The following is a 13,812-nucleotide window of genomic DNA, read 5'->3' as shown; positions in this document are numbered from 1 at the left end:
TTTAAATCAGCTTATCTCATACCACTGTCTTAACATCATACCACAGCAATAACATCATAAAAAATGACTTACTTTTCAGCAGAATAAGTGTTTGTTTAAATGTCTCTGTTCCTCTAATGCACAGGTAGCTAAGGCCCACGGGCTGAATCCAGCCCCCCACCTTGTTTTTCCAGCTGGCACTTTGTTTCTACCTGGCCAAGCTCTTTGCCCCTTGTTAAGAAGTAGTTACATTTATACAGTCCTAAAATTACATTCGGCCCTTTTTGTGCCCCCCCCACCAACCCCGTGAAAATGAGTTTGACACCCCTGCTCTAATGCATCTCATTAAAAACTGTCAAAAGATAACTTCTTGAAATTTGGCTGATTATATTTTTCCTGCTCAAAATCCTCTCCCACTGCCTAGAAGATAAAAATTCAAATTTCTTACCCTGGTATTTCCAACATTCTTGTGAAATGCCTTCTTTCCAACCCCATTTCCCATTATGCCTCTTCATACCTCCTGTTTCAGGCAAAATAAACCCCAGGGATTTTATGTACTATACACACGCAGACTTACACTGCTCTCTGCCTAAAAAATCATTCCTCCTCACATTCAGAGCTTACCAATATTTTTAAAAGCCAGCTCCCTTTCTTTATGAAGGTTTTCCTGATTCCCTAGTCGGAATTTTCACATGTGTATCTCTCCAATGGCTCTTAGTATTTTCTCATATTAATTCATTATAGTCAACCCCCTACAAGAAGAGCTACTTACAGAACGGTGTGCTTACCTTTTTATTGCCCATAGAGGATCACAAAAGCGACAGGTATTTTAAATAATTCAATTTGGGGAAGTCATTACTCCAGCAAGAATCTTTAATCAGTCACTAAATATGAGAAGGGAGATAGTGATACAGACATACCTCATTTCATTGTGCTTCGCAGATGGTGCATTTTTTACAAATAGAAGGCAAAAAGACCATCCACCTGCAATATCTCTGAGGTATGCCTATATTACAGAGTATAATGTATGTGAGCCAAAACATTTACCAAGTGGTCCTTCAAACTAAATGTCTCACTACTACCTATGCTAAAATGTCTGATTTTACTTCTCTTCTTTGGGGACATTACGCGTAAGGTTGATTGATTAAAAATACAGACTACCTACAAGATATTTTATACCTTCCAAAAGTAAGACATTTTTACATAAAGGCTCAGATCACTAACACAATGGATAAAGTCCTTTGCTTACTGAAGTCTAACACAGCAATGTCAAGGATTTCAAGAAGCAAATCTAAAAAGCAATTTATAGGGGTTTTATGGGGGTTTTTTACTTGACTTTTAAATCAAGAAAAAAAATCTTCTTGGAAATCACAAAGTTTTAATGAAGAACAAGGGGGAAAAGTATGTCTGAGATGTAACACAATTTTTAAAACATAATGCTGAGATTAATACAGCTAAATATCACTAAAGTGTACGTTTCTATTCAAACTCCTTACTAGAATTACTACGTAGAACAAATGCTTCTGGAGAGCACAAATAGCTGTGAAGCTAGTTACCCTTACTTTATATACTACTTGTAAGAAAATTCATGAACTTACTGCCAAGCCCCAAGTCAATCAGAAGTAGCAAATTAAGCTATTCAGAGGCTATCTGTACACACTGAAATCAAAGAAGAGTGAAAGTTGCCAGCCTAACAGCAAAGTAAGCAAAGAAGGAAATGAACAGCAGACTGAGAATTCATAAAGCCAAGCAGTCTGAGACTACTAAGGGAGGCAAGTTCCTCACTGGATCTCAGTGACTTCTTCTTCTTTTTTTTTTTAAAAAAAATTTTATTTATTTATTTTTAGGGAGGGAAGGAGGGAGAGGGAGAAAGAGACAGAGACATCAATGTGCGGTTGCTGGGGGTTCTGGCCTGCAACCCAGGAATGTACCCTGGCTGGGAATTGAACCTGGGACACTTTGGTTCCCAGCCCGCGCTCAATCCACTGAGCTATGCCAGCCAGGTTCAGTGGCTTCTTTATGTTGTAGCACAGTGGGTTTCCAACCGGTGTGCCACAGGATTTTTAAAACATGCAATACCTGACCTCTTTTTCCTTAGATTATCAAACAAAAAATATGTCAACAGCCAGCACAACAAAAGCCATCTGGTGTGAATGAATCAAAATTATACTCTTCTTTCACTGTTGTTAATTGGCAAAAAAATACATTTTTTGGTGTATGTGTGCCATGAGATAAAAAAGGTTGAAAATCACTGTTCCAGCATAACACAGTGATTAATCGTCCTGGTGTGAAATCTTAGTTATCAAGTAAATTATGTTCCTCAGTTTGTTCAAAAACCATTGTGATATCATTTGGAAAAGCTTTTATCTAAAAGTTGTAGTTCTTTAAAGGGATAATCCTCAATTCCTTAGAAAATTCAATTACTCTACACAATATTTCATTTCTCCTAGACAGAAAATAAAAATTTTTCTCTAATTCATACCAAATTGTTTTATGACTTCTTCATTAAACTTCCTATCAATATCTGTGGAGTAATGTTTCCTTATTTTTTATCTAACAACCAGTACAAAACCATAACACTAGGCAAAATAAAAAAATTTCCATACTTCCTTACATTTTATTTTAAAAGTAACAAGTTAACTGCATTAAAGTAGTTGACATGCTATTAGCATGTAATATTTGGTACCCATAACTGAGAGCATATGTCTGTTTTTAGATTCGTAAACCTCAGGCACTAAATATTTATAAAATAAAAATTAGTAAAAGTAAACAGTATGTTCACTTCGAACATGCAAAGTAATTTTAAATTGAGGGTTTTTAACTTGGTTTCTTAATTTATCATTAAGTAATCAGAGTCCTTATATTAGCAGAAATGAAGGTAAAGACTTATCAAAATCATCCTATCACCACTACTCCCACCCACGATGATAATAATGTGATTGTTCTGAATTGATACAATTCTCAAAGAAAATCTCCTAAAACAATCTAGAAAGGTTTACAGGGGTTAATATTAATATCATAGTAGCTATCAAGTGACAAAAACATTGGTCTAATTTCTAGTTAAGTATGCATCTACCACTCATCAATTAATCCAAATGGAAATCTAAATAAAGTGCATTGTCTTAATTTGGTTGTTGCACAATAAGACTGTGCACCTTTGATCCAAAGTAATGGTTCTTAACTAGGCATGTAGAAGCCTGCATAATGATGAATCTGCACTCATTTGTTCACATTCAACTGACCTTAATCAAAAGCAAATCTGAAATATCAGCAATACTGTAGAAAAACTGTGGAACTAACTGGCTCTTACAATATACTGCCAATGGGCAAGATCCATCACAAACTACGAAACTCAGCTCAAAATCCCAATTATGCACTTAAAAAAAACAAAAAGCAAAACCCTGCAGTGGTTAGGCCTATCCAGTTAGGCATTCAACAGCCTTCCAACTCACCACCAAAACTGAAATTCAACCTAGTATCTCACATTTAAAATGACTAAATAGCTTTCTAGGTATGTAATCTTATCTATTTGGTACTAGCTACTGGCCAGCACAAATCTGTTTCTGGACTGGTCAAACATAATGAAGCATTCAGAATTGATTATTCTCCAACAATCACCACAAATCACTATAAACAGAGGAATGACAGGCCAGACAAGTGCCATTCTGGTTCCTAACAACTTTCTCTTAAAAAATTAGCCAAATGGAAGTTCAATGGTTTTCTCGTCTAGAGAAACATAACACAGTAAATCTGGGGTGTTACCTAAAATACGTATATGTATTAATTTGATCCTGAGAGACAACATATTTCATCAAATTTGAAGTGGTGGGCTACATTAAATGATTCAGGACTTTGAAGTCAGATTATATATGATAGACAAGATAAACATCAGTGTTAATCTTGTTAAAATTGAAGTAGCCCAAAGTCAGAACTACAAATTTCAAAAAAAAAAAAAAAAAGATAATGAAAATGGTCCTCTCTTCAAATGGAATTCTTTTACAAGATGAATAGTCTTAGTCTTCATTGTCTTTTTTTTTTTTAAGAGATAGAAGTACAAGCTACAACACACCTCCCTGCACTATTTGCAGAATACTATTATCTCATAAGGTCTCTAAGCAGACACCCAAGAAAATAAATTTACCACGGTATTAGGAATACCTGCCATTCACATTCTGCTTATAGTCTCTGCTACTACTGATTTAACTTCTAACTCCCTGAAGTGAGCACAGTAGTAGAGAACTTGACCTCTAGCAATCCATCACCAATCATTTCTTAGGGGAAAGCATTGAGAGCAGACAATGGAGGCAAGCAACAGAGCAAACAAAAGAAGATGGCAAAGTTTAGGTGAGAAAACATTTGATAGGCAAGTTTTGAGAAGAACTCATTTCCAATTCTGCAGATGCTCACTAAGTGAAATTGGAGGGTGGTTAAAAAAAATGGATAATGCTTCTCATTTGGAGTGGGGGAGGGGGATAAGAACACTAAGGTTCTTAAAAATTCAAGTTACTCAAACTGTAACAATTACAATATAGTAATTATCCAAGACTTGTGACAAAATCTTCTATCTTTGGCAGCCAAAGACTGACTAGTAGTGGTTGATGGCTAAATAGGAAATGCAACTGAGTGTGGCTTCCACCCTCCCCCACTCTGCCTTTTCCGTTTCCACTCGGGAGAGGCCATCATCAACCCATAAGGAAGGTGGAAGAGCAATTCCTCAAACCTGGCTTTTTTGGGTCTTTTCTGTAGCAGAGTGAAACTCATTTTCCATCCACTTTATTTCGCCGTCGCTGCTCAGTAACTCACATACTTGACTTGGTTTTGCATCTCCTCGTCTTTCTTTCCACAGTTAGAGATCACCCACTCGTCCCGCAGGCCCCTACGCCGTGCAACGTGCCTCTCGCACCCAGTCCAACGCCCTTCACCGACTCCCCTCCAAACACACACGAAAAGACGAGGAGATACTGTACCCACCAGAGGACCCTGAGGAGCAGACCGGGGTTCACGCGGCCCGGCCCCCAGCAGCCACCCCTCCCTCGCACCAGGCCTGCACGCCCTCCCCGGCTCCTTTGCTGTTGTCGCCGCCGCCGCCGCCTCCAGAAACTCTGGACTCACCGTCAGGCCGGTGCCCAGCACGATCACGTCGTACTCCTCATTCATGGCGGGGCAGGCGCAGACAGAAGCCCAGAGAAAGGAGAAAGCACAGGATGCTACGGGCCAGTAGTTATGTGGCCACTCCGAGGATGCGGGGGGAGCACCTCAGGCCGGTTTCAGACCCCGAGACCAAGGGGAATTCAGGAGCAGAGGTAAAGCGGACCTGGAAAATAGGGAGGCGAGCCGCCAACCTAGACGGAAAAAGAAGAGCGGGGCACTATGAGGAGGGGCGGGCGGTGACCCGGACCTCCGCAGCCGGGCGGGGCTCGAAGGAGGTGCCCCGAGGACCGTCCATCACACACTTCCCATTCTCTCATTGGCTACGTCCCCACCGCTCGTCCTACCTTCTTCCTTTCCGAGATCTCGCGAGACGTCCCTCAGTTGGATTCCGGTGGTGCGTCGGGCCAGTTGAGATCCAGGAGTGTAGGTACCAGACCGATGCCCCAGAAGGGCTGGGGAAGAAGGGTGCCGACGGCAGGAGAGTGGTTGTCCTGTTCTTCACTCCCGCCGCTGTGTGGCAGCCGACGCCCCGAGACGCCATTGGACTTTGAGCCTGCGCTGGCCACGTGGACCGGAACCGTCCGGCGTAGTCTAGGCGGGTGCGGGCGCGCGAGGAAAGCTGGCGGCAGCCTTGGGTTCTGGCCCTCCCACTCGCGAGGTTACGTAAAGTCTCCCGACCCCTGCTGCGGGAGCTGGCTGCCGCTTGCCCGCCCCTCGCCATCGCTACTTACGATGGCACGTAGTCTTACAGTTTTCAACTTGTTTGGTTTTTCTTTCTCGCCTGCCTCTTTTCTAAAGGAAAAGGAGCCGGACACGTTTTAAGGAATTCACAACTCACGAATTTTTTCATATCTTGTTTTCTGCTTCTGTCGTTCTTTCTTGGTGTTGCCCTAGGTGCGGCCTTAGGAATTTTACAAGGAAAAACCTTTTTTTTTTTTTTTTTTTTTACTGATTTTTTTAAAGAGTGAGAAATACGGACTTATTGTTCCACTTATTTATGAATTCATTGGTTAATTCTTGTATGTGCCCTGACTGGGACAGAAACCTAACCTTGGCTATCAGGGGATGTTCAAACCAACTTAGCTACCTGGCCAGGGCAACCAACCTGCTCATAAATTGTAACCCTTAGCATAAATAAAGGGAAGGCCAGATTTGACTAGGAATTAAGTTTGTGCCTAATGAGAGCTATAATTTAAACCAACTATAAAAATAGTAGCTGATCAGTATATGAGTAAGTTTAGGCCATGAGCGTAGAAGAAAAGTTGCTCTGTTTGCCTTCCATCTCCTTCCCATCTCCTACCCCTGTCCCATCCCACCCCAATACACACACCCTTTTTTTTTTAGGTGTACGCAGAGAGAGGCTTGTGTTCTCATAGAGAATGGACCTATAGAGGCCTATACAAGTAATTTTCTTAAAAGCATTTCCAGCCAGTGTTTTCAGCTTGCATATTCAGCAGCAAGGGTTGGTATTTTCTTCAAGATTTACTCTCAAATGCAGCTGGAGAAGAGCTGTTCAAGGCGAATCTTGGTAGACAGAACTGCCTTCCTTTGTATTTAAGTCATTCAGATTCAGGAAAGAATGTAATAACTTTCTACATGTTTCTTCATCCCATACAGAGAGTATAAGAAGGTATGTTACATTGGACAATGGACCCTTCTTGGGGAGAGGGAAAACAGTTTATATTTAAATACAATGTTAACTGGATTTGTATTTGTTAGTGACCAAGTGAGTTTTTAATTTTTGTACTTATTGATTGATTTTTAGAGGTGGGGGAGAGAGAGAGAAGCATCTATTTGTTGTTCCACTTATTCGTGCGACCATTGGTTGATTTTTGTATATGCCCTCACAGGGGATCAAACCTGCAGTGTTGGTGTATACAATGCTCCAACCAACTGAGCTAATGGGTCAGGGTCTTAATTTTTGTAAGTAGACAAAAGTCAAGTGCAAAGTTTATTAGCCTGCTGAACAGATTATATAATGCTGATTTTTCTGTTGGCTAAACAGATAATGGGTTAAGAAGGTCCTACTGTTCCTCCCCAAGTAATCAGGAATGTATATATATGTATATGCGTATATGTATATATTTTATATATGTACATATGTATCTGCATAGTGTGTATATATATTACACATAAATATGAGTATATGTGTGTTTATACACCCACATATATAAAGCAAATTTATTTCTTACAGTTCTGGAGACTAGGAAGTATAAATCAAATTGTGTCTGGTAAGGGCCCTCTTCCTGGTTTAAGCTATCTTTTCATTGTGTCTCACATGGCAGAAGAGGCAAATGATCTCTCTGGGGCTGCTTTTATAAGCATATATATATATATATATATATATATATATATATATTTGTATTTTAGTTCCCATTTTTTATTTATTTTTCTTTTTTTATTGTTATTCAATTACAGTTGTCCCCATTACTCTCCCCTGCCCTACCCACCTCCATCTCACATTCAGTCCTCCTCCTAGCCTGGCTCCACCCTTTGTCTTTGTTCAGGGGTCCTTTATACATGTTCCTTGACTTGACCCTTCCCTTTCTTTCTCCTATTATCCTCCTCCTCATCCCCTCTGGTCACTATCAGTTTGTTCTTTATTTCCATGTCTCTGGTTCTGTTTTGCTCACTTATTTGTTTTGTCAATGAGGTTCCACTTATAGGTGAGGTCATATGGTATTTTTCTTTCACTGCCTGGCTTTTTTCACTTAGCATAATGCTCTCTAGTTCCATCCATGCTGTCACAAAGGGTAAGAGCTCCTTTCTTTCTGCTCCATAGTATTCCATTGTGTAAATGCACCACAGTTCCTGAAACACCAACTCAAAAGAACCTATGGACGCTAATGATCATAGCAGCATTATTTACAATAGCCAAGTGCTAGAAACAGCCTAAGTGCCCATCAGTAAATGAGTGGATATTTTATTTATTTTTAATAGTTTATAGTATTTTTTCCATTACCATGTCTCCCCTTTATACCCTCCCTATATTTTTGAACTGACATGAAATACTGACTCTCTAAAAAAATAAATAAATAAATAAAACTGGACAGTAACAAGAGCATTTTTTGCATTTTTGCCATCAGCCTCTGAATGTTGAGGCTTTTAAAAATGTCAGCATAGCCCTGGCTGGTATGGCTCATTGGCTGAGCACTGGCCTGAGAACCAAAGGGTTGCAGTTTGATTCCCAGTCAGGGCACATGCCTGGGTTGTGGGCCAGGTCCCCAGTAGGGGGCACGTGACAGGCAACCATACATTGATGTTTCTTTCCCTCTCTTTCTCCCTTCCTTCCCTTCCATCTAAAATAAATAGAATATTTTTTAATTTTTTAAAAGAATATCAGCATAAATAAGTAAATAAGTGACACAACAAATTGATGTTTCTCTAAATGCAATAAATAAATTTTCAAAATGGAGAAAGAGAAAGGCAGGGAGAGAGAAACATTGATTTGTTGTTCCACTTGTTTGTGCATTCATTGGTTGATTTTTGTATGTGCCCTAGCCAAGGATCAAACCCACAACCTTGGCATAGTGGGACAATGCTCTAACCAGCTGAGCTACCCAGCCAGAGCCATGTTAGCAAGTTGTTTTTTTAATATGTTTTATTGATTATGCTATTAGAGTTGTCCTAATTTTTCCCCCTTTGTCCCCTTCCTCCTGGTACTACCATTCCCCCCAGCTATGCCCCTCTTAGTTCAGGTCCACGGATCATACATTTAAGTTCTTTGGCTACTCTATTCCCTATACTATTCCTAACATCCCCCATCTATTTTATACCTACCATTTATGCTTCTTAATCCCTGCTCCTTTTCCCCCATTCTTGCCTTTCCCCCTCCCAGTTGATAACCCTCCTAATCATCTCCATACCTATGATTCTATTCCTGTTCTGGTTGTTTGCTTAGTTTGTTTTTTTAGAGTCAGTTGTTGATAGTTGTGCATTTGTTGCCATTTTAATGTTCATAGTTTTGGTCTTGTTTTTCTTAAATAAGTCCCTTTAGTATTTCATGTAATAATGGCTTGGTGACGATGAACTCCTTTAGCTTTACTTTGCCTGGGAATCACTGCATCTGCTCTTCCATTCTAAATGTTAGCTTTGCTGGATAGGGTGATCTAGGCTGTAGGTTCTTGCTTTTCATCACTTTGAATACTTTTTTGCCAGTCCCTTCTAGCATACAAAGTTTCTTTTGAGAAATCAGCTGACAGTCTTATGGGAACTCCCTTGTAGGTAACTCTCTGCTTTTCTCTTGCTGCTTTTAAGATTCTCTCTTTATCTTTACCTTTAGCATTTTAATTATGATGTGTCTTGGTGTGGTCCTCTTTGGATCAAACTTGTTTGGGACTCTTCTGTGCTTCCTGGACTTGTATGTCTATTTCCTTTGCCAAATTAGGGAAGGTGGTTTTGGTTTTTTGATTGTTTGTTTGTTTGTTTGTTTGTTTTTCCTTATTTTTTCAAGTAAATTTTCATTTTCTTGCTCTTTCTCTTCTCCCTCTGGCATCCCTATGATTCAGATGTTGGTATGTTTGGAGATGTCCCAATGGCTCCTTATACTATGATTGGTTTTGTTTTGTTTTTTTAATTCTTTTTCCTTATTGCTATTCTGGTTAAATGCTTCTTTCTTTCTAATGTTCCAAATCATTGATTTGAGTCTCATTATCATCCCCTCCATTGTTGGTTCCCTGTAGATTTTTCTTTATTGCACTCAATGTAACCTTCATTTCTTCCTTGGTTTTTTTTTTTATTCTGTTGTCATACTCAATGACTTCTCTGAACATCCTGATAACTAGTATCAGGATGTTCAATGATAACTAGTGTTTTGAACTGTAGTTATCTGTTAGATGGGTTATCTCCATTTCATTTAGTTCTTTTTCTGGAGGTTTGTTCTGTTCTTTTATTTGGGCCATATTTCTTTTTCTCCTCAATTTGGCAGCCTCCCTCGGTTTGTTTCTGTGTCTGAGGCGGATCTGCTTTGACTCCCTGTCTTAGTTGCAGGGCCTATTGTGGAAAAGGTACCTGTATGTTGTGTGGGCAGGAGGCTTAGGGAATTGCCAGGGTAGGGCAACCCACTTCATCTTTTTGTGGCTCTGTGTGGGGAAAGGGTTCAGAGAGGGGACAGTGCCTCTGCCTGGCTTCTGGATGTTTGTTGTCCAGCTCTCACCTTGTTTCCAGTCACTTCATGTACTCTCTGTATGCAACTGGTGCCCTTCCAGCTGTTGTGCTGGTGCTGAATCCCAGAGAGGGTGGATCTGTGTAAGTTCTAAGTCCATGTGGACCCTTTAAGCAAGTCTCCTGAAAAGCTGGCAGTTTCTCCCACCACCTCAACCCCCATTGGTTTTTACAGCCAGAAGTTATGGGAATTTATCTTTTGGCACTGGAAGCCTGGGCTGTGTGGTCTGGTCTGGAGCTGGGATCCTTTACCTGTGAAGTATCCCTCCTGATTTTTGTTCACCACACATGAATGTGAGACCACCCATTCTGCCACCTCTCTGAACCACACGGGGTCTCCACATCTCTCCACCCATCTCTGCATCTCCACACCTCCTACCTGTCTGGATGAATGTGGCTTCTTTAAATCCTTGGTTATTGAACTTCCATATAGCTCAATTTTCTGATGTTTGGGTGTTTTTGTTTTGAGGTCTGGTTGTAACTTTTTCTGTAGTTGTGTGAGGAGGCAAAGTGTGTTTACCTACACCTCCATCTTGACCAGAAGTTCTGAGATTTGTTCCATGTTATTAAGTGAAGGATATTTCATCCATATTCAGATGGAATTACTGACAAACTGAAAGGCATTGGATAAGGGAACTGAATTTAAGGCTAGTAAGTTTCTCAATCTGATCCCTTACACTGAAGTCTAGTTTTATTGGCAGTACAAGGACTATAGCCCTGACAAAGGACCAAAACAAAAAACAAACAAGAAAATAAAACAACTGGACTAATCTTCAACAGATGGAGTTCATCCAAAATTCTGTGCTTGCTCTTTCATCTTCTACCCCATCTATTCCAGCTGCCAAGGACTTGGTAGACAACAAATACTGTTCAGAGTGAAGTGGCATGAAAGCCAGTGACTGGTTCAGTTTATCAAAAACCACAGGTGACAGTTCCCATTAGAGGGAAACTTTGGGTGTGGGGGAAGAAAGAGGTTTGTAGAGAGAAATGGAAAATACCACCAGTCTTGAAAATATTTCAAATCTTTATACAGAGCAAGATTCCAGTGGGCTTTGGGTACTTGGGAATAATTGGTGATTTGTTTCTACTAAACTTCCACCTACACTTTACAAAGGAAAAGGCTGAGTCCAGGGGAAAAAAAAATTAGAGTGAACCTTAGTCCAGGCCATCTTTCTCTCTCATGAGCTACTGCAGCAGTAGCTCAACCAATCTTCCTCCTGTCTGTTTTGACCATTATCTTATTAAAGTGTGAATCTGATCATATTCATGATTTTGCCTGTTTTTTGCATTTAGAATAAAATACAAATCTTTTAATGTGGCCTAAAATGTATTGTTTAATCTAGCATCTGCATCTCTCTCCAACCTCGCCTTGCTAGTGTTCACTCCACTTGCTGACTACACTCCAGACACACTAGTCTTTCAGTTCCTAGAATGTGGTCAAGCTTTTAACCACTGAAGGGGCTTTGCACTCTTGAGTGTCCCATAGCTACCAACCCTCACTCCTGTGTCTCTTCTCATGGCTATTTCTTTCCACTTTCTTAAGTTTCAGCTTAAAAATCTTTCCTGCTCCTGTCAGCATGGCTTGATTGGGTATCATCCCACAAAGTGAAAGGTTGCCAGTTTGATTCTCAACCCCTGGTTGGGACAACTGGTTGATGTTTCTCTCCTTTCTTTCTCCCTCCCTTCTCCTCTCTCTAAAAATAAATAAATACAATCTTTAAAAAAGTCTTTCCTGACCACCTTATCTAAAGTAGGTTCCCTTCAACTTCCATTCTTGATCAGCAGCTGCTTACTTCTTTCATTGCTTTCTATCAGATTGATAATTATTTTCTCAACTTGTTTTTTGTCTGCCTGCCAATTAGAATGTAAACTCCACGAAGGCAGGGATATTATCTGTCTTATGCACAACATTATGCCTCTAACACCCAGAACGGCACTGAATACCTGGCAGATGATGAGTAAGTATATAATGAATGAGGGAGAGTTGGAAATTGATACCCTGATCAACAAGAACAAAATGTGATGAAATAGGTACCAGTTCCTCTTGATACTTTTGAGAAGTGCAGCTGTTCTTATAGCAGAAAATACTAAAATTCATATTGTAGAAGGTCTAAAGGATAAGTACCTAAAATCTGGATAGCTAATGCTGAGGATAAAATATCATAGGACATCTAGGAAAAAGTTCCAAAAATACATATTTCCTAGTTTACGATAGATCGTTTATCCACCCCCTCCATCACTATTTATCTGCTCTCCTTCCCTATCTCAGCAGTTACTGGCTCCACCCTGGGACCAAACCAGCATTTTACATATAATCCTTGATACTTCCTTCTTTCTCTCTTTCATGTTTATTCCTTGTTTTCTTTTGTTGCATAACTATCAAAAAACTTAGTGACTTAGGGAAAAAAACAACTAGTAGCTTAAAACAAAAACATTATTTCTTATAGTTCTGTAAGCTGAATGGGTTCAGATGGGTGAGAACTGCTTGGCTCTATGATGCAGTTGTAGTCAGTGGCTGGGGTGGGGTCATCTGTAGGCTCGACTAGACAAGACATTCACAATGGCACACTCTCATAGCAGACAGTTGATGCTGGCTGTCCACTGGGAGCTTAGCTGGGGCTTTCAACCACAGCAGTTATGTATGTGTGACCTTTCCACTTGGCTTGCATTTCTCAAAGTATGGTGGTGGTGTTACAAGAGTACAAGTTCCAAGAAATAAGAAATGGAAGCTTGTGGTCTTTTAGTGCCCAAAACTAGCACAGTGTCCTTCCTGCCATTTTCTGTTTATCAAAGCAGGTATAGAACATACCCAAATTCAAAAGGAGAAGCTATAGATCACACCTGTCAAGGGGAAGAGAGTGAATGAATCTGTAGCCATCTTCAATCTGCTATAATTCCTCATTACTTTCTGGCCATTGCATCTCAGAAAAATCCTTCCAATCCCTTCAAACTCACTGCCACTACCCTAGTGTAGACACCATGAAATTGTTTCTTAGATAATTGCAAAAGCTTCCTAATTGGACACCTGGTCTTCATTTTGGGTGTCTCAAGCCTGTTCCCTGTTATTTTTATTACCCTTCTCTTAACATATATAACTTGGGTTCTAATTGGGCTTTTACTGCTCTGTTGTCTTACCAAGTTGTGTTCCTTTCAAGGGTAGGACTCTACTTTTTCACCCTTCCTTACCATCTAGAACATAGGAGACACTAAATAAATACATAATGGAGAGTTAATAAGCTGGGAGGTAATTATGATGGCTCTAAATAGTTTATAAAACCTCAGCTCTATATGCAAAATACAGTGCACAAGTACATTTTTTTTAATCCTCAGCTGAAGACATTTTCCCCCTGCTTTCAGAGAAGGATAAAGAGAGAGAGGAGAGAGAGAAACATTGACTGGTTGTCTTGTATGTGCTCCAACTGGGGCTCAAACCTGCAACCTGGGTATGTGCCCTGACTGGGAATCAAGCCCACAACCTTTCAGTCCACAGGACACCACTCCAACCAACTGAGCCACACT

At 40.1% G+C, this 13,812-nt stretch overlaps 1 protein-coding gene across 1 annotated transcript in view; it reads right to left on the bottom strand.

Moving 5' to 3' along the window:
* GDI2 (GDP dissociation inhibitor 2) overlaps positions 1–5,432 on the bottom strand; it is a 35,096-nt gene extending 29,664 nt beyond the window's left edge. The window contains exon 1 of the mRNA XM_028505586.2: positions 5,092–5,432. Coding sequence (XP_028361387.1) covers positions 5,092–5,136 — 45 coding nt within the window. The 5' untranslated portion in view covers positions 5,137–5,432. The remainder of the gene's footprint in view (positions 1–5,091) is intronic.
* Between the last annotated feature and the right edge of the window lie 8,380 nt (positions 5,433–13,812).

This window comes from Phyllostomus discolor, chromosome 1 (genome assembly GCF_004126475.2).
Source record: "Phyllostomus discolor isolate MPI-MPIP mPhyDis1 chromosome 1, mPhyDis1.pri.v3, whole genome shotgun sequence".
Lineage (NCBI taxonomy): Eukaryota > Metazoa > Chordata > Mammalia > Chiroptera > Phyllostomidae > Phyllostomus > Phyllostomus discolor.
This window is presented reverse-complemented; position numbering and strand designations above follow the sequence as displayed.